Here is a 23,044-nt window from a genome sequence, read left to right on the forward strand (position 1 = left end):
CATGTTGGCCAGGCTGCTCTCAAACTCCTGACCTCAAGTGATCCACCTGCCTTGACCTCCCAAAGTGCTGGGATTACAGGTGTGAGCCACATTTTCTTTATAGACACTGCTGTTACTTTGTCTAACTGTAAACATTAAACAGCAAATTGAGTGACAAGATGACTTTCTAAACAGACCTCCCTGTCAATGACCACTTGGATTAAATTATTATTGAGAAGTAGAGTGGAGTGGAGTAAGCCCATTGGAGTTAGGGAGTCAGAGTGCTGTGTTTATGGATAAATCAGGACAGAATTAGCTAGAATCCAGTCTGATCAATTGTTTTTTCCATGTCACTTTACAATAAATAATATTCAACTGCCTTCTCCATATGGCCTGTCCAATAAAAGGAAACAGGGGAACTATTTTCTCAGCTTTCCCTCACTGTGCTACCCTTTTCTCCCAAATTAAGCCCAACATCTTAGAAGATGTCTCTCTGTCACCCTGCCCCAAGGGTGCACTAAGAAGTTGAAGAGCTTGGAGAAATTAGGAGCTCAAACAGACACGTGTAAGCACCTACTCCACAAATACCTTTGGCAAAACATGTGGGGATGAGGTTGTTTTAAAAATGCAGCACTAAAGGGTGGGGTGGAGAGCACAGAGGGAAGCTGATGTTTTAAAAAAGGCATCTTCCTGCAACTATTCGGATGGCTCAATATTACTCAGAGAAGTCTGATTCTTAGTCACAGAGGTGGATCAGATAGATACCTGAAGTTAAAGCCTAAACCCAGGCCATGGCAACTGGGCAGTCACAGATTGGAAGGGTAGGGTGCCTGGGAGTGACAAATGGCAGTACTAACCTTGTGTACCTGGAAGGGGTACTAGCCTAACGGCTAAGACAGCAGTTTGAGAATCAGAGACTATGACATTTGCTATCGGTGTGACCTCGAACAAAGTCTTTCTAACACTCGGAATCTGTTTTCTGATCTGAAAGATGGAGATAGCAGCAACTATTTCATAATGTTGCTGAGAAGATTAAATGGGAGGGTGCATGTGGAGTATAAAGCATAGTACCTAGTGCATAGTAAGTCCTCCAAGAACACAGGCTTCCATCTGCTCAGCAAATGTTTATTGGTCACCTACGACGTCTCATTTTTACAAGTATCCTAATGCTACAACTTCACAGTTTTTCAGAAAGGCAAGTTGTTACATAGTTTATAGCAGGAGGTCCTGGCCACCGGCTGATCTTTGTTGATTTTTGCCTTTTGTTTGGAAGGATGCCTTTTGTTTGTTTTGATTGGTGAAACAACTCACTTAGAAACCTGGTATTGTCCTGCCTGTTGTCTTCATTTGTGGCGAGAGAGGGTGAGAGAAACACACACACACACTAGGTTCTTGCATCTGAGAGTGGGGCCTGAATCTCTCTACCTCAGGCACAGGAAGGTGCCGCTCCTTGCTACTTTTCTCCAGGTCTCAGGATCCAATCCCTAATATTTCCATTGTGGAATATGCTTGACACTTACTTCACATCATTTGCTCTATCTTTTCATTAACTAACGATCATATCAAAAACACTGTCTTTTGAAAAAATGTATTGCAGAGGGATTACTTGGGAAAGATATGCTTGGTAGGGGCCACCTGTGCCCCCCTGTCCTCCGTCGCTATTCAAATGATCCTGAAACCCACCCTCTGGCTCAGCTGGGAGGTCCAACATGCAGGCAGGCGACCAGCAGTCCAACATGCAGGCAGGCGCCTGGCTGCCTGGAGGCAGCCCTTCTCGTCCTCCTGTCACATAATTCAAGCCGGTCTTTCTGATGCCAGAGGAAATGCCTACAAGGCCTCAAAAAGTCTTAGAGATTTTTTAATAGGGGTTATTAGCCTCTATTCCTTTGGAACAAGAAAGGGTAGAGCTGATTTTGATCATGAAGTTTTCGATCCTCTCACTGCCCTCACACCTCTTCCAATGCCTCAGTAGGAGACACCTTCTCACCTTCCACCGTCTTTGCCAACTCCTGGTACTCTCATCAGGCGATGAGAAGTGTTGCACAGGTGAGTGGAAGAAGAGACTGAATGCAGTGAGGAAACACTAGCACCTACAGGTCAGACTGAGATCAGAGGTGAACATGGCCCTTGTTCCTCCCTTCTGTCCTGAATGCTAACTGTGTTTTCCTTGACCACAATGACCCTTTGCCACTTTGGTGCCTCTACAGTGGTGTTCTCTGCTTGCAAAGCTCTTCTCAGGCTTCAGGAATTGTCTTCAATGTCATCTCCTTCTTTAGTTGACTTAAATGTTACCCCCTCAGAGAAGCCTTCTCTGACTACCGCATGTCGGTTTACTCTGCAGGACTTATCACAGTTGATGATCATACAAGTTTATCTCTCCTGCTAACCAGTAAGCTCTGACTTTGCTTCCAGTTGCCTGCCCAGTGCTCAGCCAGGCACCAGGTGCCTAAGAAGGGCTTGGTAAAGATGTCTTGAAGGAAGGAGTGAGTGTGTAAACTGTTGCCTCAATGGCTCGGAAGTTAACATTCACCCTGGGTGAAATGGAGCTCCTTAAAAGTCGGCCCCATAGCCAGGCCCTCCAAGTCACATGGCTCAGGTTCTGAATGGACCAACCAAAGATGCACCTCTACAAGATGGCAGAGCATCTGGCACACTGGCTCCACCTACCAGCCAGGGCACTCCTGCCAAGGCCCAGAGAGCACATTGATGGGGGAGACAAAGGGGCTGGAGTGGATCTAAGGCTAAGCCTGTCTGATAAGCCTGAGGGAGTTGGGCAGGTCATAAGTGCAATGGAGAAGCCAGAAGCACTGAACTTAATGAGCCCCCACAGCTGTTTTTAATGGGGACCTGATCATTTGAGGGCAGTTGGGGGAGAGGAGGAATATGGTCTCATATGCCTAATTAAAAGTTACAAAAAAGAGAATAACACATGGCAAGAGCCTGCTGAAACCATGGAAAGGGGCCTTGGTGAGAAGGCAGGGCTAACTTTTCTATTTAAAACAGTATCAATTGGTTGCCTGGAGCCAAACTTTAACAGTCAAACAGGACAATGGATGACAGCTTCAAAGTACAAACTCAGGACATTTGAGCATCAGATCAAGTTCAGAAATCAGGGCAACTTCAAGGCTTAATTTTCAAAGCATGTGGACCTTTAAATGACATTTGAATTGGGGTTTATCCCAACAGTAGCTAAAAAGAATATCGTTAGTAGTGAGCAAGAGGTCACAGCCCGTGCTCACTATGCTCAGGGGAAATTGTCACTTGCCCAAAGTGTATACACCATTGCTGTCTGAGGTTTCAAATCCAGCAACCTGAAACCACAACATCCTGGAAGAAAACATCTTCAGAGTGTTTTTTTTTTTTAATTTATAACCAACATTCATTGAATGCTTATCATTTCCAGGACCCATAGCATGCATTGTTCGTATCTTATCTCTTCATTCTTCACCATTACTCTGTGAGGTGGATATTCCTATTCCCATTGTATAGTTGAGAAAACTGAGGCATGGAAAGATTTGGAAACTTGCCCAAGGTCACTTATTTTATTACTGTCAGACTCACAACTCGAAGCTAGTCAGTGTAAATAGTTTTGCCTTTAACCACCATGTTAGACCATCTGTGAAAGCAGTCAGTGAATAATGAACATATATTAGATACTTCCAACTCTAAGTGGAAATCCATTTCTACTTGTTTTTATATGAGGATGCACTGAGGCAGTGTGGGTTCTGGGAAGATTACTGTCTCTGGCTTTAGTTATAAAATTGTTTAACCAACTATCCAACTATCTATCCAATCAATCAACCAACTACCTAACCAACCAACCAATGAGCCAACCAACCATCCAAGCTACTGCCCTAGCCATCAACCACTCATCCAACCATCTGTACAATCAGCTAACTAACCAACTAACCATCCTCACTCCTCTTACTGTAAAATTGGAATTCATAATTATACCCACTGTGCAAGTGAAGAGCTTAACATAGGGCCTCAAGACACTGATCAATCACTATTACTATTGAGTTGTGTTGTTCTTGAGCTGAGCATTCCAGTAAGACAATAAATGTCTCAAAGACATGGGAGAGGCTTGAGGCCCACTTGACTATCCTACGAAAATTATCCCTGAACTTGCTGAAAAGGGTGTGGACCATACAACTTCACAGGGTGTTCTTTCCTAAGGGGAAATTAGTTTTGATCTGATGATCACAAAAACTTGGGCTTCTGCAGAAAACTTTGCTGACTGGCTTTTTTTTTTTTTTTTTTGATACTGTGACTCATACAACAATTATGATTTTCTAACCAGCAGCCAGATCTTCTGGGACCTCGCATTTTGTTTTAACTTCATCCTGGACTTCCTTTTATATTTCCTTACTTGTTTTTCCTTTGTCCACTTTTTTGAAATCTACTTCCTAATCTACGTTTTCTGGGTTGAAATTGTTTGGTTAGGATTTCTTAAGTCCTCGTGATAACCAGAAGGAATATAAATATGTGACTATTTATAAGGTCTGGTTTACATATCGACTGCTGTTTCGCTGATGCAGAGAGAGAAAGGCTACCTCAGGAGAAGTGAAAGTGAAAAGACCACCATGCTTCTGCCTGCTCCATGGGGCAGAGGGTATGGGATGGTATGGTACAAAAACACAAGGCAGATGGAAGCACTTTGGGTAGTGGCACAGTTTCTTCTTCCATTGTGCATGTGTAGGATTTAAAATCCCTCCTCCCAAAAGACAGAGAGAGAAAGAAGAGAGGAGAGAAGAGGGGAGGGGAGAAGAAGGGAGGGGAGAAGAAGGAAGGGAAGAGAAAGGGAGGGGAGAGGAGGGGAGGGGAGTGAAGGGAAGGGGAGGGGAGGAGAGGGGTGTGGAGGAGAGGAGAGGAGAGGAGAAGAGGAGACAGACAGAGAGACAGAGAGGACAGGAGAGGAGAAAGAAAGAGAGAAAAGAAAAGAGGAGAAAAGAGTTGTAGGAGAGAAGCAGTATGCTACAAAGAAAAATTCTGAGTTTCAAAGTTTTTAACTCCTAGATTTTTTGTTTGCTTATTACATGAAATTAGCTGAGTCACTTAATTTCTCTGATCCTCAGTTTTTCTTATCTGCAAGATGGGTCAACAAGTCCTACCTATTTCACGGGTTGTTACAAGGATGGAAAGAGATTAAGGCATGTAGAAAAAGGTTTGAGAATTGTAATGTGAGCTTCAAACAGTAGGAGTTTGTATTATTTCCCACAAAATGTCAAAATTCCAATAGTGCCGTCCATGAGACATTTAAAGCACATTTCCAGCTGTCATAAGCTGCTGGGAGGTGGGGAATGACAACAAAAAAGAAACAAAGCAAATAAAGCAAATGACTATTTTGTTTTAGATTGGCCCAGTGCAATGTGTCAACCTGGCCCTGTTTATAAGGGCATTCCCTCGGTCATAAAGCACCATCTGTCACCTTCTCTCCACAGGAGTAGAAACAGGACCAGGAGGCCGTCTTACCTCATCATCGCAGCTGATGGAGCATTTGCCATCCAGGGAGGCACACTGTGAAGGCAAAAAGCAGAGGGAAATGTGTTACTATGTTCCTTGGGCATCCCAGTGTCTGCTGTGGCTGCCACTGAGCTACTTAAGGACAAGCTATCCAAGTCATGGGCTAGAATTCAAACACCCAATTTCATTGAAAAGGAATGCTCCATGATGTGTCTTGTCTACCATCTCTGGAATCAATATCAATTCCAAAGAGTAACGTAAAATAAAAGATGGATGAAACAGTTGGTGGGGGGGCAGGCGTTCACACCTGTAATCCCTGCACTTTGGGAGGTTAAGGAGGGCGGATCACTTGAGGTCAGGGGTTTGAGACCAGCCTGGCCAACATGGTGAAACCCCGTCTCTCCTAAAACATACAAAAACTACCCTAGTGTGGTGGCAGGCGCCTGTAATCCCAGCTATCAGGAGGCTGAGGCAGGAGAATCACTTGAACCAGGGAGGTGGAGGGTGCAGTGAGCTGAGATCGCACCAGTGCACTCCAGCCTGGGCAACAGAGCAAGACTGTCTCAAAAAAAAAAAAAAAAAATTGAGGGGGGAGTTGGCTCTTTTTTATCTACTTTATGTTGTCATTAAATAGTAATGACATCTTTTTAAGATCTCAAATCTTTTGGTAACTACAAATATAATTATATAATTATTTAATTTAAAATTCATTAATTCTCAATGACTTTACAAAACCCCTGTCTGTCTGCTTAGTTTATAGTTTCCTAAAGTATTTTAATTTAAGGGATGATAAACGATTCTAACATTTATTCTTGGGCAGATGGAAGCAACTTATCAGTGGCCCTTTCTACCAAATTACAACAAATACCACCGAGATGACTTAGCACAGAGAGCACAGCAAAAAGAAAAAAATGTTCCCAGGTTCTCCAAGGTAGACCCTGTGAACAAAGAAGTCAGATATATGTTTTGGAGAAACTAGTTATGTAAAGGGTTTCACAATTTTGATAATGAGATTCACAAGTAACCAGGCATGACCATGCGATTAGGGGAAAGTCAGTATGAAAATCACACAAAAGCCCCCAATACTTAAAAGAAAAACTCCTTTGGAAGGTCACTATCTTGATCCCACAATTAAAACTGTTCCTAGGAGCAAATTCCCTGCTCTGCTCAGCATGTGGTGTCTAACATGCTGACAGCCCTTTACTTTGCAGTGAAATGAAAGGTAATCTGAGCAGCCGACAGTTCATTTTACAAACATTCATCGGAAATCTGGCACTTGTAGGCTCCAGGTACCCAAATGTGAACACCTGTATAATAACAGTGTTGCTAATGCTTCAAGATGCCGATTATAACTTACCTGTCTGCTGGCAGTCCAGAACTTCCTTTGGAAAAATTCAAGTTTCATCTGAATGCCTACAGCTGGGACAAGTTATAAATAAAACAAGGCATTAGTGATCCCTTTACACAATTATTTAAGATTATCGTTGAAAATTATCCATCATGGCAAGAAGCTGATAAAAGCATATAAAATCAAATGTACAGTGAAGCATACAACTAAAACATTTTATCTCTCAGGTAAAGAATTCTCAAGTTTACCTGCACTCATAGAACTCTCGACATAAAACAAACAGCACAGTGTAGATAGCTCTATGGAGACATGTTACTTTGGCGTTTCTAAAATTCATATACTTGCACCCCTGCCCCATCCCCACCCCAACACAAACTGAGAAGAGGAAAGAAAAAAAATTCAAAAGATCACTATTGCGTCAGTTCCTGTATCAGCTATTACTGTTTGAACTTGCATGTCTAAAATGTGTACTCTGCATGTATTTTTGAGACGTAACATTTGAAAAGCACTTGTCATGAGGCTGGTATTCAGAAGTGAGTCACTTTACTATAACGTGACTTAGTTTAACTGGCCTCCTAGAGTCCACATCTCAAGGTTCTTCTCTCCCATGGAACTCTGGTAAAATTATGTAATTTTTTTTTGTCTGTGAAAAGCTTCCTAAAGCAACCCCGAATGCTAGTTCTAGTGACAGAAACAGCCAAAAAGAGAAGAGGTTAAGAATGTGACTTGGAACTTAGGGAAATGAAGTTTAGTGGAACCTCAAAACTATAACATGAGGAAGTTCATCTTATTTTTCTTCATGAAGCCCAAACCACTTGAAAGACTTTAAACCATCTCAGGAGGTAAAATGGTAAAAGGGCAAAATGCTCCTCAGATGGTGGGAAAACTTGAGAGGCGTTCGGCAGAATGAGACTACAGGAAATACTGAATTCCCTGGAGCACGTCATTTACCCCAGCGCAGTTTTGCAAACTTTAGTCCGCTGCACACAACCTCCCAATTTTTGCCATATCTGCATACTACCAATACTCTTATCTATTCTTCCACATTTCTTCCTTTTGCTTAAAGATCTACAGTAATTCAACCTAAATAACACTGGAACACCCATCAAAAGAAATACACAATTGTAAGGAAAAAAATCACTTAAATACTCTTAAAATTTTGCGTGCCACTATATTGGACCTCCCATTTGGGTAATCATTGTTGTGCTGGCTTCAGGAACTTGGAGATTCATAAAGGTCTTGGGCTGTTGTTACCCTGATAACTATCAAGGGCATTTCTACTTCCTAAAGAAATTGTTGAAGCAAGCCCTGAGAGTAAAGGTTAACTGGGTGTGTACCTTGGGAAAGATTTGCCATCTGTGTTTGGACTTGGAATTTCAGACTCTAGGATAAAGACTAGAGCAGTGCATGGCTGCAACGTGCAGAATGTGAAAAGCCTCTGAAATGCACCATGTCGGTGCCCCAGGATCATTCTGCTCTGCCGTTAGTGTCCTTCATTCTCTGGACCACAACTTCCCCAAGAATGAGGACCTGTTCTTGCTCCCTGCTGGACCCCTGCCCCCAGCAAGATGCTGACTACACAGATGACCCATTAGTATATGCTTGCTTTTTAAAAAAATTTTCAAGTGGTATTATAGTCAGCAGTTAGAGAGAAATATAGAAGAGTAACAGCTGTGTGAATTGTTTGTTTGTTTGAGACAGAGTCCCACTCTGTTGTCCAGGCTAGAGTGCAGTGATGTGATCTCAGCTCACCGCTGAGAAAATTTTTCTCCGTTTTCATGGAGAAAAATAAGATGAACCTCTGCTTCCTGGATTCAAGTGATTCTCATGACTCAGCCTCCCGAGTAGCTGGAATTACAGGTGTGCACCACCACACCTGGCTAATTTTTGTATTTTTTGTAGAGATGAAGTTTCACCATGTTGGCCAGGCTGATCTCTAACTCCTGGACTCAAGTGACCTGCCTGCCTCAAACTCCCAAAGTGCTGGGATTACAGGTGTGAGCCATGTGGCTAGCTTGGGTACGTTTTATAAGTGTCCCAGATGATTCTCACGCACAGCCAAGGTGGAGGATGGCTTTAGTAAATCAGCTGTTGGGGATCTACTGTGATGTAGGCCGCTTGGCCAGACTACACAACACAAGCTGTTCTTCCCGGCATTGGAGGACGTTTCAGAGAATGCCTGAAGGAAGCTGATCTTCAGTCTGATGGCAGTTGACTGCATTTCAAATAAATCTCATCTTCCAAATGCCTGACAGGCCAGGGTGCAGGATGCGAAACAGGGTCCGGGCTGCATTCTGATCAGATGCACTGGCAGGCGGGGGTGAGTGCTGGGCTTGGAACAAGTATCTCCGGTTTCACCAAAAACAGGCAGGGGCTGGCTGAAAACTGACTTCAGAGGAGAGGCCTCGAAATTGTTGTGACAACCAATAACTGGTATCTAAGAGGAGGGTGGGAAATGAGTTCATGTGTCCTCCTCTGTGTGCTTCTTTTCAGCTCCCCTCCCACAGTGCTCCCAGGCCAGCCCCCGCCAGGCTGTCAGGCAGAGAGTAAGGCTAAGGCCACGTCTCAGAGCCAAGGGTAAGCTGCAAGGCCTTACAGGGTAGAGCATCAGGACTGCACGGAAGAGTCACTCCAGGGTAGCCTTTCCATGGTGCTTCTCCCTCCAACAGTCCAGAGCTGTCCCGGGCCCACCTGTCATCTCCTGAGCTTCCATGAGTCTCCCAATGCCCTTTCGGAGACACCCACCCCCGTTCTCTGGTTGAGCCCTCATCTTCACCTCCCTGATGAAGCCAGCTGCTCCCCTCTGGGTGTTTATCCATCTCACATACTTGCAGCCTGCTCTCATCTGCCCCTGTCGGTCCTCTACCCCAGCTCCTTGGGGCGCTTCCATCTTTCCTCATGAGTCAGTCCCTCCATCCCATTAATCATGCAGGCTGCTTCTCTCTGATCCCTCTCCAGCGGGCTGCATCCTCATCCTGGTCCTGATGCCCTGAACTAGACACTGCTTCCCTCCCTCCTCACTCACACCCCTTCCTGTGCCATGAAGTTGTTGCCCAAGGGCTCCTGGATAGTCCTGGGTGCAACTGTTCTGCTAGTTTTGACCTAGCTGTGCTCCTGCTGGCTGACCTCATCCTCTTTCCAGTAACACTGGCCCCTGGCTTCCTGTGGCATATCTGGGGTTTGCAGTGTTTTCTTTTACCCATAAGTTAACATACTCTCCTATGATTAAGAGACTCACAATTTCATTGATGGATCAACTTCACGACCATTTGTTCAGTGGGTACTAAGCTCTACACTGGGTACTAAGCTCCCTCCACATCCAGTTGAGGAGTAGATCCATTGTAAAAGCTACACTAGAGGCATAAAGAACTGGAGCATGCAAAGAATGGGGCTGACTTGGCCTGGGGGCACTGGTGAGAGCTTTGTGTAAGGTGAGGCATGGAGAGCCCACTCACAGAACAGTGGGAAGATGGCAATCCAAATGGAGGAAACAGGAAGGGAGGGAAAGGGAGAGAACCTTTTTAAAGACCATCATTTGTTTGGAGGCTTGAGAAGAATGGGAACGGGGACCCAGTTGCTCAGGCTGAGGTCAAATGGCAAAAGGTCTTGAATGTCAGGCCAAAGCTTCAAGAGTATCTTGTAGGCCAGAGATTGGTCCAATGGGCAAATCCAGCCCCTCTTTGTAAATAAAGTTTTCTTGCAGCACAGTCACACTAATTGGTTTGCATACTGTCTATGACTCCAATGGCAGAGCTGAGTAGTTTTAACTGAGACTGCATGGCCCACAAAACCTCAGTTATTTACTATTGGTCCTTTACAGAAAAAGTATTCTGACATCTGCTGTTGGTGCCATTGAAGGTCTTTAGTATCAAAGTGGCAGGACCAGGTTTATATTTTTAGAAAGTCCACTCTGAAAGCTTGCAGAGGAAGTGCTAGGGAAAGGGTCTGTAAAATGGGAAACGGGAGAATGAGTGTAAGGGATCGAGAGTAATGGGATTGAGCTAATTATTTCTTTTTTTTTTTTTTTTGAGATGGAGTCTCGCACTGTCGCCCAGGCTGGAGTGCAGTGGCCGGATCTCAGCTCACTGCAAGCTCCGCCTCCCGGGTTCACACCATTCTCTGGCCTCAGCCTCCCGAGTAGCTGGGACTACAGGCGCCCGCCACCTCGCCCGGCTAGTTTTTTGTATTTCTTAATAGAGACGGGGTTTCACCGTGTTAGCCAGGATGGTCTCGATCTCCTGACCTCGTGATCCGCCGGTCTCGGCCTCCCAAAGTGCTGGGATTACAGGCTTGAGCCACCGCGCCCGGCCTGAGCTAATTATTTCTTAAGCGTGAAAATGATTTAAAGTGCAAAAAACAAGGCAACAAAAAAATAAGAATACCCCTCTCCCCCAACAAACAAGCAAATCAACAAAAATACTTAAGGGAATCCTATGGCCAGCTGTATTTAGAAAAACAAGTATCACCTGCCACAAACAGAAGTGTAGCTTTCTTTCACTATTTTCCTTTGTTTTGGTCCACATTTTTCTTTTTTGACCTTTATCAGAGAAAACACGACTACTTCAGTGAATCCCACTCTCTGCCTTCAGCTCCCACATAACCTAAATGGAACCTGAGACATTTGTCAAGCCCATCTATTTTGTTCTTTCAGCAACATTTCAAGCCGTAACAGTATATTGATTTAAGTCATCCTTGCTAATTTAATAAGGAAAACAAAGACAGCAAATGCTTTTGTGAAACTCAAGTCCCAAGGAGAGTTACAGAAAATAAAATCACCATTCCCGGGGTTTGTAATGTTTTAGACAGTCCAGAAAATCATCAACATATTTCCCTGGAGGTCACAGTGCTCCTTCAATTTGATTACAGATGCCCCAGGGCTCCCTCCCTGCTGGGAATCTTCATCACATAGACAGAGACAAAGTCCCTTTACACAACTGCATCTGTTGATATCTTACGCACCACCCAGGAACACAACCAATCCAGAAAATATTATCCCATAGGATCCTTCCCAGTGTGCCAGTATGGGGTAAGCCTCCTAGGACAGTGACCCCAAGATGCTGGGAAGGTCTTTGGAAATCAACAAAACAGCAAAATTATTGTTATAAGAATTGTCATCTCCAAGAGCCCAGAATCTTTTCATATGAAATATTCAGGCATCTGAAGCACTGACATCTCTTTTGAACTATCCATGTGACTGTTCTCATAACTCCTCTCAATACTCTAAGAAGGCTTGACCACAGATATCGAAACTTCAATAAAGTATCTTCCTTCCAGACTTCCTCTTTTCCCAACTGTTTAACTTCCTTCCTATCTACTTTTACCCTCCGTTCTTCCAGTCCTTTCTCCAATGTTTATCAGAAACCCAGTATATGCTGGGTGATAGGTGTATTGAGAAAAAGATGTGAGAGACACAACCGCCAGGGGTAGAGGCCTGGGGAGAGCAGTCAAATCATCGAAGAGAGATTCACACTTCAGCATCCCCAGAGCTGACAGAAATGAACGCAGGGCATCATCCAAGCTCCAAAACACATAGACCATTTGATTTGCAGAATGCCAGTGATCAGCATATTTGAATCTAGGGACAGGCTAGAATGCTCTGATCCTGTGCTGTCCAAATTGGTGGCCGTTAGTTACATGTGGGTATTTAAATAAAAATTAACTAAAATTAAATAATAGTCATAATTCAGTTCCTTAGTTACACTAGTTAGATGTCAAGTGCTCAACAGCAACAGGGGGCTAGAGGCTACGGTACTGGACCATGCAGATCTAGAACATTTCCATCATTGCAGAGACTTCTATTGGAAGATGACCAGTGATCCTAGAAGGAACCATAGAAAAGAACTGGACCCTAGCACTCCTTAAGGATGGAAGGTACAGTTCTCCACAAACCTGTCCATACTACCACTCCCCAGAGGTAGAAGAAATGAGATGACTTAGGTATAGGGGGTTTAGAGCAAACAGGACTGCCAGCATGAGACAACCTGGACTTGCAAGGGGAAGTTGGTAATGAGTTTGAATGAACCCTAAAGAAATCAATGCAACCACCACCCTCAAGATTTATTTATTTTGCTTTATAAAACTTGAGACTACAAATTACATTTGCAGTGCTATTATGTTTAATGCATTCAAGATGAAATCATGCATGCATCTCATATCATGTTAATAGACATGCATTCAAGTGTAATCTGAAACTCACGAAATAACAATGTTACATATAAAATTAGAAATAAAACAACTTTTTTCATATTGTATTCATTTAGAAATAATTTTCCCTGGGGTTGGCCTCAACTTGCAACATACTGGAGGGGCACAGATCCGGTTTGTAAAATAGTGCTCACTATACCTGGCACACAAGCTCACCCAAACACCCCTATTTCCATTTGTCCAGCCCTCCAGTCCATACAATATATTCACATACATACAGAGAGCTCATCCAAAAGGCAGAAAAACAATCCTGCCACCATCAGTGAACTCCAATCAGGAATTGTTTTGCTGGGAGAATTGATTGCAAATCCCATTTTTGAGGCCACTGCTGTGTCCCCTTGGGTATGTCACTTTACTTCTCTGTCTCCACCAATAGAGTTGTACCGGCTCTAGCTTCTGAACAGAATTTTTGTGGGACAAAAATCAATGAGAGTAAATAAAATCATGGACATTAAAACACTCTAACTAGTTGATAGCGTTGTCATCATTCATGTTGTGATTTGCTCCTAGAGCTTTTATTCTTTATTCTTGTGTTTCATGGCTAATATATCTTTCATGCCAATTATGTTGAGAGTGAGCAGAAAATTCACCTATGATGAAGGCAAACTGTCCACTACTAGGAATGTTCCTTAGAGTGTTATATCAGTGAGTAAATGCATTACAAAGTCATGCTATCAGCCAAGCAGGCTCTTAGAGAATGAATCTTTTTCCTTCAGGATTAAGGAAAGGTGTGCTCCACCATTCAAAACCTGTGCTATGGTTTGAATGTTGGTCCTCTCTGAAACTCATGTTGAAATTTGACCCCTAATGCAGCAGTATTAAGAGGTGGCACCTTTAAGAGGTGATTGGGTCCTGAGGACTCTGCCCTCATGAAAGGATTAATCTATTAATAGATTAATGGGTTAATGGATTAATGAGTTATTATGAGAGTGGGACTGGTGGCTTTACAGGAAGAGGGAGAGAGACCTGAGTGAGCACACTCAGTCCCCTCACCATGCGATGCCCTGTGCCTCTCTGGGACTCTGCAGAGCCCCCACCAGCAAGGCCCTCACCACAGGGGGCCCCTTGAACTTGGACTTCTCAGCCTCTGAGAAGAGGCTTTAAGAAGTGAATTCCTTTTCTTTACAAGTTACCCTGTTTCTACCACTCTGTTAAAAGCAAATGAAAACAGAAGAAGATGCCCTGTCACTCACCCTTCTGGAATTGTGATCATTCATGCATACTCAGGACAAGGTTAGAAAGGTCAGGGTACACAACTCAAGAAGACTGCTGTCCATGATACTGGTGCCATCAGCTTCCTGTGCACATCAGTCAGACCACCTGCCCACAAAACTTCTCAATGACCTGGCTACTGCTGGACAATTGCAAATGTGGACAATTATTTCATTGTGATGTCCAGGCAGAGAAACAGATTCAAGAGCTGCCTTGCATTGCCTTGTTCTACAAACAGGATATTTTCTTCCAACAGATTCCATGGGTAGGAATATAGTAGAAAATTGTAGCTTCATTAGAGGAAATACAACTACAATAAGTTAATAATAAATAAAATACCTGCTAAGGATTTCCCATGTATTTCATCTCTTAGGAGTCAAGTGACTTTTCCCAAAACCAAAATTATACAAATAAATGCTCATCCAGATCATCAACCTTCTAGGTGGTCATATTTCTTAATCAGGGCACTGGGTATTTTTACACAGCTTGGTTAATACCTCTTACCCAGTCTCACCCCCACTTTCACAGTCTCTGAATTTTTATTTCTTTGTGCACCATGGCAAAGATTGCTAGCAGTGATAGTAACAAGGCCTGGCACGTTTGGATTCCAACTTGTCTTAATTAACGGTCAACTGTAATAGCCATTACCCAAGCCACGTTTGTTTAAATGTTTTCTTCTGTTTGTTTTCAAAACAGTTAATTGCGAGTAGAACTAACAATGAATCTGAATGTCATTTTTTGGGAATATTTCACTATTAACCCAGGGTTTGGAATAAGGCCACTGTTCTGGAGCATCAAGGAAAATAACTCCAACCTTCTTTACATCAAATGTGAGCCCACTCCAGAGGTCTGCTGGTGTCCAAGATAAATGACTTACCACATGAATAACAATTTAAAACTGCAATGTGAATTAGGACATAACTCATCTGTTAAATATTTCATGTGAAGATGTTAATGAATTGCATGATGGAATGTTGGACAAAAAAGACAACTGAAATCCTGGGACTAATTTGGGCAAAACTGAGAACAGAGTATCCTCAGGAAGATGAGGGGGAAGGAAAGGAAGGCAGCTGCACTCTTGTCCCCCTCGGGATCAGGCTGGCAAATTCAAAAGCTTTCTTAGAATATTATAGGCAAGGGAGAATGATCAGCAACAACCTTTGGAGAAATATTTAGATCAAAGCAATATGCATTTGTTATAATCTTGGTAAAGCCTGAACATTAATCTCCAAGCTATGGTATTATTTCAGAAATTAGAAAAAAAAAATTCTCACAGCAGCAGAAACATCTCATATTTTAGCCTAGTCTAAGTGAAGAAATATAATGATAAAAGGGGAGGAGGTATTTTAAATGTAACCCCTAAAAGATTGCATGTTTCACTTCTGAAGTATTCCCTGTAGTATGGGGGGTTGGTAATCTTTCTTATACATGCTTTTAAATAACAAAGAGCTCCATGATATATGTCTGTGGTGACAGAGAGGGAGGAGAAATAGCTCACATTATCACTCCATGGACAAGGCTATAGCAGAAGATTTTCTTTGCTGAGGAAGCCTATTTTAATCTGTAACCATCCCTACCTGCTGCCTATGACTGGCTTCTGGGAATGTGTGTAGGAAGGCCGGATCCATTTGGCCATACATTTCTTTCATAATCACTTTTTTTTTTCTGTCCTGTCAGAGCTTCTCAAAACAGCCACCTTTGGTAAGTAGAGTAAATGACAATTATAAATGTTTCCTCCATTTGGGTTCTAATTACTTGACTGGATTGATGTTGAAAAGAATTAGCAGGGTTGTGGAATGGAATAATAATTTTCTTTTCACCCCTGAGGTAATCTGGAAGCATTTTTCCAGACTTCATCTGAAGAAACCTATATTCCCTCAGCTTTCCCAGGCTGCCGGAGCTAGCATCAAATAGTTTTTGTCAGATCATTTTAAGCTCACAAAGCTCTTCAAATAATATTATTTCAATAAAATTTTCAAGCCAATACATTTTTAGAGTCAATTCCCACCCTTTCAACCTTTCAGAACAAAACATTTAAGCCTCAAGCTTCATTGTATTTTAATCAGGGCTGTACAAATCAATGTCCTTTAAAAAATTATAAGCTTCCAAGTTATAGCTCCCTAGTTAATAATTTCTTATTAGGTCACCACCTAATAACAGTTACCAAAGAGACCATAACAAAATTGGGGGTCAAGTTTCTAAACATTTCCAAACCAATAATAGAACAGCCACATACAGTTGCCAAACATCTCTGAGTTGGATGTTTATGACTGTATTTAATATAAAATAGCACTAAAATCTCCACGTGGGCAGTCCACAGAGCCGGAGGGATGCCTGCACACCCTCTGATTGTCAGGTTCATGTTACAGGGCACGGAGATGGGGAAGAACTTGTCCAAGCACACCCAGCTCCCTCGAGGGACCTGAGTGCCCTGTGGAGCTCCCAAACTCAAATTCCCTCCAGAGCTGAGAGGGAACTGTGGTGAACTGAACACCACCCTGTGTCACAGTCTCCAGGGAACTGCAGAGCTCAGCTTGGCCCAACTAGTACCTTGTGAAACACAAGACTCAATATATAGACAGTTCACTTGAAAAACTGACAGCACTCTAATAGGATTGCCAGATAAAGGGTTTTTTTTGTTGATGCAAGATCTTGCTCTGTTGCCCAGGCTGGCGTGCAGTGGCGTGATCATGGCTCACTGCAGCCTCGACCTCCCAGGCTCAGGCGATTATCCCACCATAGTCTCCTGAGTAGCTAGGACTACAGGCATGTCCACCATGCGCCATTAATTTTTGTGTTTTTTGTAGAGACAGGGTTTTGCCATGTTGTTACCTAGGCAGGTCTCTAACTCCTCGGTTCAAGCAATCCTCTCACCTTGGCCTCCCAAAGTGCTGAGATTACAAGTGTGAGCCACCATGCCAGGCAGATAAAATATTTTTGGTTTACTAAATTGGCAGCTCCAGGCTGGGGCTCATACAGAACATCCCCAGGCAATGACCTGGGCTGATCTCTGTTGCATACTTAGCCCTAAGAGAATTGAGACAGTTTGCATCCTGCAGCTTAACTATTAGGACTGGGGACCAAAGCCACCTCCATCAACATGACTTTCATGACTTTGCTATTAGTTCTAGAAAATCCTTGCCCAGAAAGATAGTAACTATTGCTTTACTCGGGAGAGGTCCCAATCCCAACCAGATCCCCACATTGGAAGACCTGCCCAGTCAGACTCTAAAATGCTGTAAATATCCACCTGGCTCCCCCTTTCTGAGACACTTCTATGACTATCAAGGTTGTATTCTCCCTTACTGCTGTAGGGAATGAACTGACTTTGAGCTAAAAATATTCTTTAAAAAAATAGAGGTAGGGTCTTGCTCTGTCACCCAGGCTGGAATGCAGCGGCACAATCACCGCTCACTGCAGCCTCCAACTCCTGGGCTCAGGCAGTCCTCCTGCCTCAGCCTCCTGAGCAGCTGGGGTTATAGGCTGGAGCCACCACACCCATCCGATACATGGAATATTCTGCTGGTTTTCTTGTCAGCAGTTAAACCTGCTTCTTCATGGCGTTTATCAATATTTGACATTAAGTGACATTTCATATTATTTATTTATTGTGTTTCATCCCCATCCAACTAGAGGTTGAGGCTCTTTGTTTACTGCTGTATTCCCTGTACCTGGAGAAGCTCCCAGCGCAGGCAGGCACTTGTGAAACACACGGGGTGGTTGAATGCGATGTGGATGGAGATATCAATTATTCTCAGGGAGTTTGCTCTCTCCAGAGATCTACCTCTGCCATCCATGTGGCTTGGACTCTGTCCCAAGAGCAAGAGAGAGCAATGAAAAGGTTCTCAGCAGGGGAGGGAAGGATGTGAGACACAAACAGATTTGTGCTTTGGGAAAATCTACAGGGGAAGTTGCTGGGATGCATGGTTTGTGTCTGGGGGACTGCATAGGGGTCAAGAGTGCTCATCTTACCAGGTGAGAGATGACAGATGGACTTGCATGGAGCAATGGGTGCCAGGGATGGAGAAGTATGATCTTGTTTCTAACCCCTCCTGACTGGGTGAAGCCTGGAACCCCTGAGTTTGCCAAAGACCCATGAGTTGCATCTGAATCTGGCCAGATACAGCACTTCCCCACCAGCCCTTCCTGACACACACACCAGACCTCAAGGCTCTGTCATATTAGTTTGATAAATTTGAACATGATTTTGCTTCCAAATAAATTATTTAATGAAGCATACTTCTCTGCTCACCAGATACGTCTCCAAATTACCTAAGACTTATTCCATGATGAAAATCATTTTATGGTTGGGTGTGGTCGTTCACACCTGTAATCCCAGCACTTTAGGAGGCTGAGATGGGAGGATTGTTTGAAGTTAGGAGTTCAAGACCAGCCTGAGCAACAGAGTGAGACCACATCTCTGCAAAAAAATTTTTAAAATTAGCTGGGTGCATGGCGTACACCTGCAGTCTAAGTTCCGTAGGAAGAACACCTGAGCCCAGGGGTTTGAGGCTGCATTGAGCTATGATTGTGCCACTGAATTCCAGCCTGGGGGATAGAAACCCTGTCTCTAAAAAAAAAAAAAAAAAAAAAAAGAAAATTATTTTATAACTTGATTCATAGGAATATCACATAGTAATAATAGCAGTAGTAATAATAATAATTAATCCCATTTATGAAGCCCTCTAGTATGTGCCAGGTATCTGCTAGAAGCTTAAAAAACTTTATTGCTAATCCTAATAACACCCTGCAAACTTGATATTGGAGAAGAGCAAGGGTCATAGAAGAAAGTTATGGGCCTCAAGTCTCCTACTAAGAAGTTACTTTCACCCCGTTTTCAACCTATACAGCAAAGGCAAAGAGGTTTCCATAACTGTAAGATGTAGTGTGCTCCCGGTGTTCTTTTCTGTCAGATAAAATGCAAACTGGAGGTATCAGGGTAAGTCATTTACTACCTAAACACTCTAGAATATTTGCACCAATTAATGCATCTAAATATTCAAATTGGTTCTGTCTTCCCCTAGGTAATGATGACTGATTTGCTTACGTGATTAGGCTATTACCTTAAGATTACTCTGAGAACTAATTACCTAAACTGGAGGTAGAGTTAAAGAACTCTCCACTAAAGAGACAGGTTCTGTAGGATGAGCAGGAATTTATGATAGCCTAAGACCAGTTGAAGAAGGAGGGTGGAGAAAGCATTTTTGGCTGTGCACAAAATTCTAGGTTGGTAATGAGTTTGAAGAGGCTGAGAACGTTAAGACCATGTGGCCCATGCAAGTTAGGAAGCTGAACTTCCTGGCCTTTAAAAGACAAAGACAGGAAGGTTAAAACAAAAACTGGTGATTATTCTGGGGGTAGCCTGCCACAGCAAAATTGTCCCCTTGGTGGTGGGTCAATAAGACCATCACTTTCTTTTCCTGGAATCTCCAACTCATTGAACATGGAAAGGATGGCTACACCAGGAACAGCCAAGGGAAGACCATGCACTTATGAGTCTGCTCACGCAGTAACACAGCCTGGCAAGGCAAACCACTGGGCCTGGTTCCCTCTGGCCAGGGAGATACCCACTTCAAAGTCAAACACCTGGGTGGCAGATATGACCAGCTGTAGCAGACCTGGCCCAATGCAGATCCTCTCAGAAGAGCTGCACATGAGGTGATTATGAGTAGGGAGGGGAGGGAGGAGACAGGGAAACATTAAGGAGGGGCAGACGGCACTCCGGAGTAATCAAACACTTTTTCCCTCTAATTTCCTGGAATCTCAGGACCTTAGAATATGTGGGAGTCAGCCCTGGAGTGAAGAATACCAATTTTGTCCCTTCATCAGGCAGATGGTGAGGCTGGAAAAGCCATCTTCTGTTGTTATGCGACTGCTCCTTAACTCTCACCTGGTTTCGTGAGCGGGTTGAGCTGGTCAGGTCTCCTGAAGGTGGGCTGCAAGGTGGCGCTGGCACTTTCCTGTCTGATTTGGCAGGCCAAGTCCAACTCCTTCTCAGCAGGGCCAACACCCAAAAGAGCCCCCTCAGTAGACAGAGGCCTCAGGGGAGAGCCAGGCTGTCTGATCTCAGTGTCCCTCAATTTGCACATTTCTCCATTCCACCAACATTCTGTTGGGACTCAAAGAATGATATCCCAAAGACTGGAGCTTTGACATGCTGAAAGACCTTAGAAGCTGCCTCAGAATCAAGGTTCCTCTAGCTTAGTCTTGTTCCCCCTCTTATCCTAAGTGCAGGGAGGGACTCTCTTTGGAATATCCTCATCTGACCAAGAGAGCTTTTTTTTTTTTTTTTCCTCCAAAAGAAATGTAATTGTCTGAAACTCCTGCCCTAGAAATCTCATCAAATAACCAGGAAAGAACAATGACCAGAGAAGAGAGTGGGAGTCATCACCAGCCCAGACAGACTTTTCAGCTATTCTTCTGAGAGCAGCTCCAAGAGGTTACCTGGGGGACATTATCTGCATAATAAGACAACCTTTGTTCCTGTGCAGCTCTGCCCCTCACCTTCCCTAATGTCCACCCGTCTCCTCCAGTGTGGGTCCCCTTCTCCCCTGTCCCCATGAAAAATGTATATTCAATATGTAAGCTTCTGTACCACACTGGGTTATTGGGTAATCATTCTCCTGCGATTCCCCACGTTACATACGTTCGAATATATTTTGTATGTCTTTTCTCCTACTAATCTGTCTTTTGTCAGTTGATTTTCAGCAAAACTTCAGAAGGTAAAGGGGAAGTTTTCTCTTCACCTCTCATATTCCCTAAGCATAGCTGGTGCCCAGAAAGCATTCAATAAAAGCTAGATGAGTAAATGAATGAGCAAATGCACCATGGTCCAGACACAAGGAGGTTAATCGGCGCTTCTCATGCTCTCCGAGAAATAAGTCTGAAATCCAGTTGTACTTCTTCCCAGAGATTCCTGGCACCCCCTGGCTTTTCTCCATTCCCTCAGCTAAAGCATTCCATGCTTAAGGCCTCAGGGAAGGGAGGACACACAGGAATCCAGAGAACAAAGAAGCAGATTCTGGATTTTTGACTCTCAAAAGCTGAGGCCTGGGGAATCTCAGGGTAGGAAGAAAAACAGGGGAAATGCCTGGGCCAGTTTGTCCTATCTGTATCCTGTCTTCTCCACACCCTACCTCCAGCCCCCTGAATAAGCTGCCCAGGAAAGATGATTTGGACTGGAAAGGGAAGAGAATCAAAGGGAAGCCGAGGAGCTGGTAGACCCCAAGAGAAATATGTGCACCATGATGTCTGGGCAGGCATCTGCCTTCCTACCTTGGGTCTAACTCTGGAAACTCCCAGAGCAGACAGGAGTATTCTGCTCCACACAGTCCTTTCTCTCCTACTGCTGGGAAGAATCCGAGAGCATCCCTACTCTAAGCCCTGCTACTGCCAGAAAGGAGACAGCCTCCCAGAGGCCACAGACAGACAGCTCAGTGGGGAAGGGTTCCCTGCTCCCACAGGCTCTTCAGAGTGAGGCCCAGGGAGCTGCCGACTGACTCCAAGGTGACCTTCCCTTGGAATGAGGAGGCCATAGCACTGACCTGTGCCTGGACTGATGATAGAAGACCAGATGGGACTGGGTGACTCAGGAAATGCCTGCATGATGACATGCTTAAATAATCCCCTCTCTCTTCAGCCTCAGGTAAACCCTGGGAATAGGCAGAGAGACACTGAATTCATGGAAAGTTCTTGCCTACTAGGATAATGAAGACTTCTGATGGAAATTAGGTTGAATTCAAATAAAACCGCATTGATGGCACTCCTGAAATCTGTGGGCTGAAATCTGTGGCCTCTGCTTGTTCATGACACAAGAACATAAACAATGGAGCACTTAGCAAAAGGGGATGACCTCAAGAGGCTGCTCAGACTCCAAGTCCCAGGCCTTTCCTCAGGTCTGCTTGGGGCGGATCCTGGAAGAGAACCTAGGGTTGTGGGCACTAAGTTCCAGTACACCCCCCTCACCCACTCCCAGTGATTCCCACAGCCTGTCAAGCCGGTAAGGGCAGAAGCCCGAGGCTGCCCCAAGTGTTCATGGTCGGGGGGAAACAACCAGCACAACGGCTTAATCCTCACCTTCTTCCCAGCTCCTGGGTAAGTGGACTTTTAGCATGGACAAAAGCCTTTAAAATAGAAAGGATTGTGGACGTCCAAGTATTGCAAGAAGTGGCTTTGAGAGAATGAGGACTTCTGAGGCCCCGTTGGAATGACTGGTACTTTTTCTCTATGCACAGCATAGGCCATCTGACCACCACACTTAAGGGCTTCAGTTGTGTCCCATGATCTTGGCCCAGTGCTCTCTGTACTGAGGGTGGGGAATTTCACAAGTCTCACCTCTATAGGTAATAAGCCATAGTGTTACTGAGAGACAGGACTAGCTGGATTTCCTAGGCCAACTAAGAATCCCTAAGCCTAGCTGAGAAGGTGACCGCATCCACCTTTAAACACGGGGCTTGCAACTTAGCTCACACCTGACCAATCAGAGAGTTCACTAAAATGCTAATTAGGCAAAAACAGGAGGTAAAGAAATAGCCAATCATCTATTGCCTGAGAGCACAGTGAGAGGGACAAGGATCGGGATACAAACCCAGGCATTCGAACCGGCAATGGCAACCCCCTTTGGGTCCCCTCCCTTGGTATGGGAGCTCTGTTTTCACTCTATTTCACTCTATTAAATCTTGCAACTGCACTCTTCTGGTCCATGTTTGTTACGGCTCAAGCTGAGCTTTCGCTTGCAGTCCATCACTACTGTTTGCCTCCGTCGCAGACCTGCCGCTGCCTTTCATCTCTCTAGAACCAGCAGGGTGTCCGCTGTGCTCCTGACCCAGTGAGGCGCCC

The 23,044-nt window shown here is 44.1% G+C and overlaps 1 protein-coding gene across 5 annotated transcripts in view; it reads right to left on the reverse strand.

Annotated features, from left to right (window-relative positions):
* CACNA2D3 (calcium voltage-gated channel auxiliary subunit alpha2delta 3) overlaps positions 1-23,044 on the reverse strand; it is a 928,576-nt gene that overhangs the window by 91,032 nt on the left and 814,500 nt on the right. For all 5 annotated transcript variants that reach the window (XR_643716.2, XR_643717.2, XM_003894282.2 and 2 more), the window contains 2 exons: positions 6,800-6,861; positions 5,452-5,496 (listed from right to left, as the gene is read on the reverse strand). Coding sequence is in view for 3 of the 5 variants with exons in the window: in XM_003894282.2 (XP_003894331.1) it covers positions 5,452-5,496; positions 6,800-6,861 (107 nt within the window). In the remaining 2 variants the exon portion in view is untranslated. The remainder of the gene's footprint in view (positions 1-5,451; positions 5,497-6,799; positions 6,862-23,044) is intronic.

Source organism: Papio anubis, chromosome 2 (assembly GCF_008728515.1).
Source record: "Papio anubis isolate 15944 chromosome 2, Panubis1.0, whole genome shotgun sequence".
Lineage (NCBI taxonomy): Eukaryota > Metazoa > Chordata > Mammalia > Primates > Cercopithecidae > Papio > Papio anubis.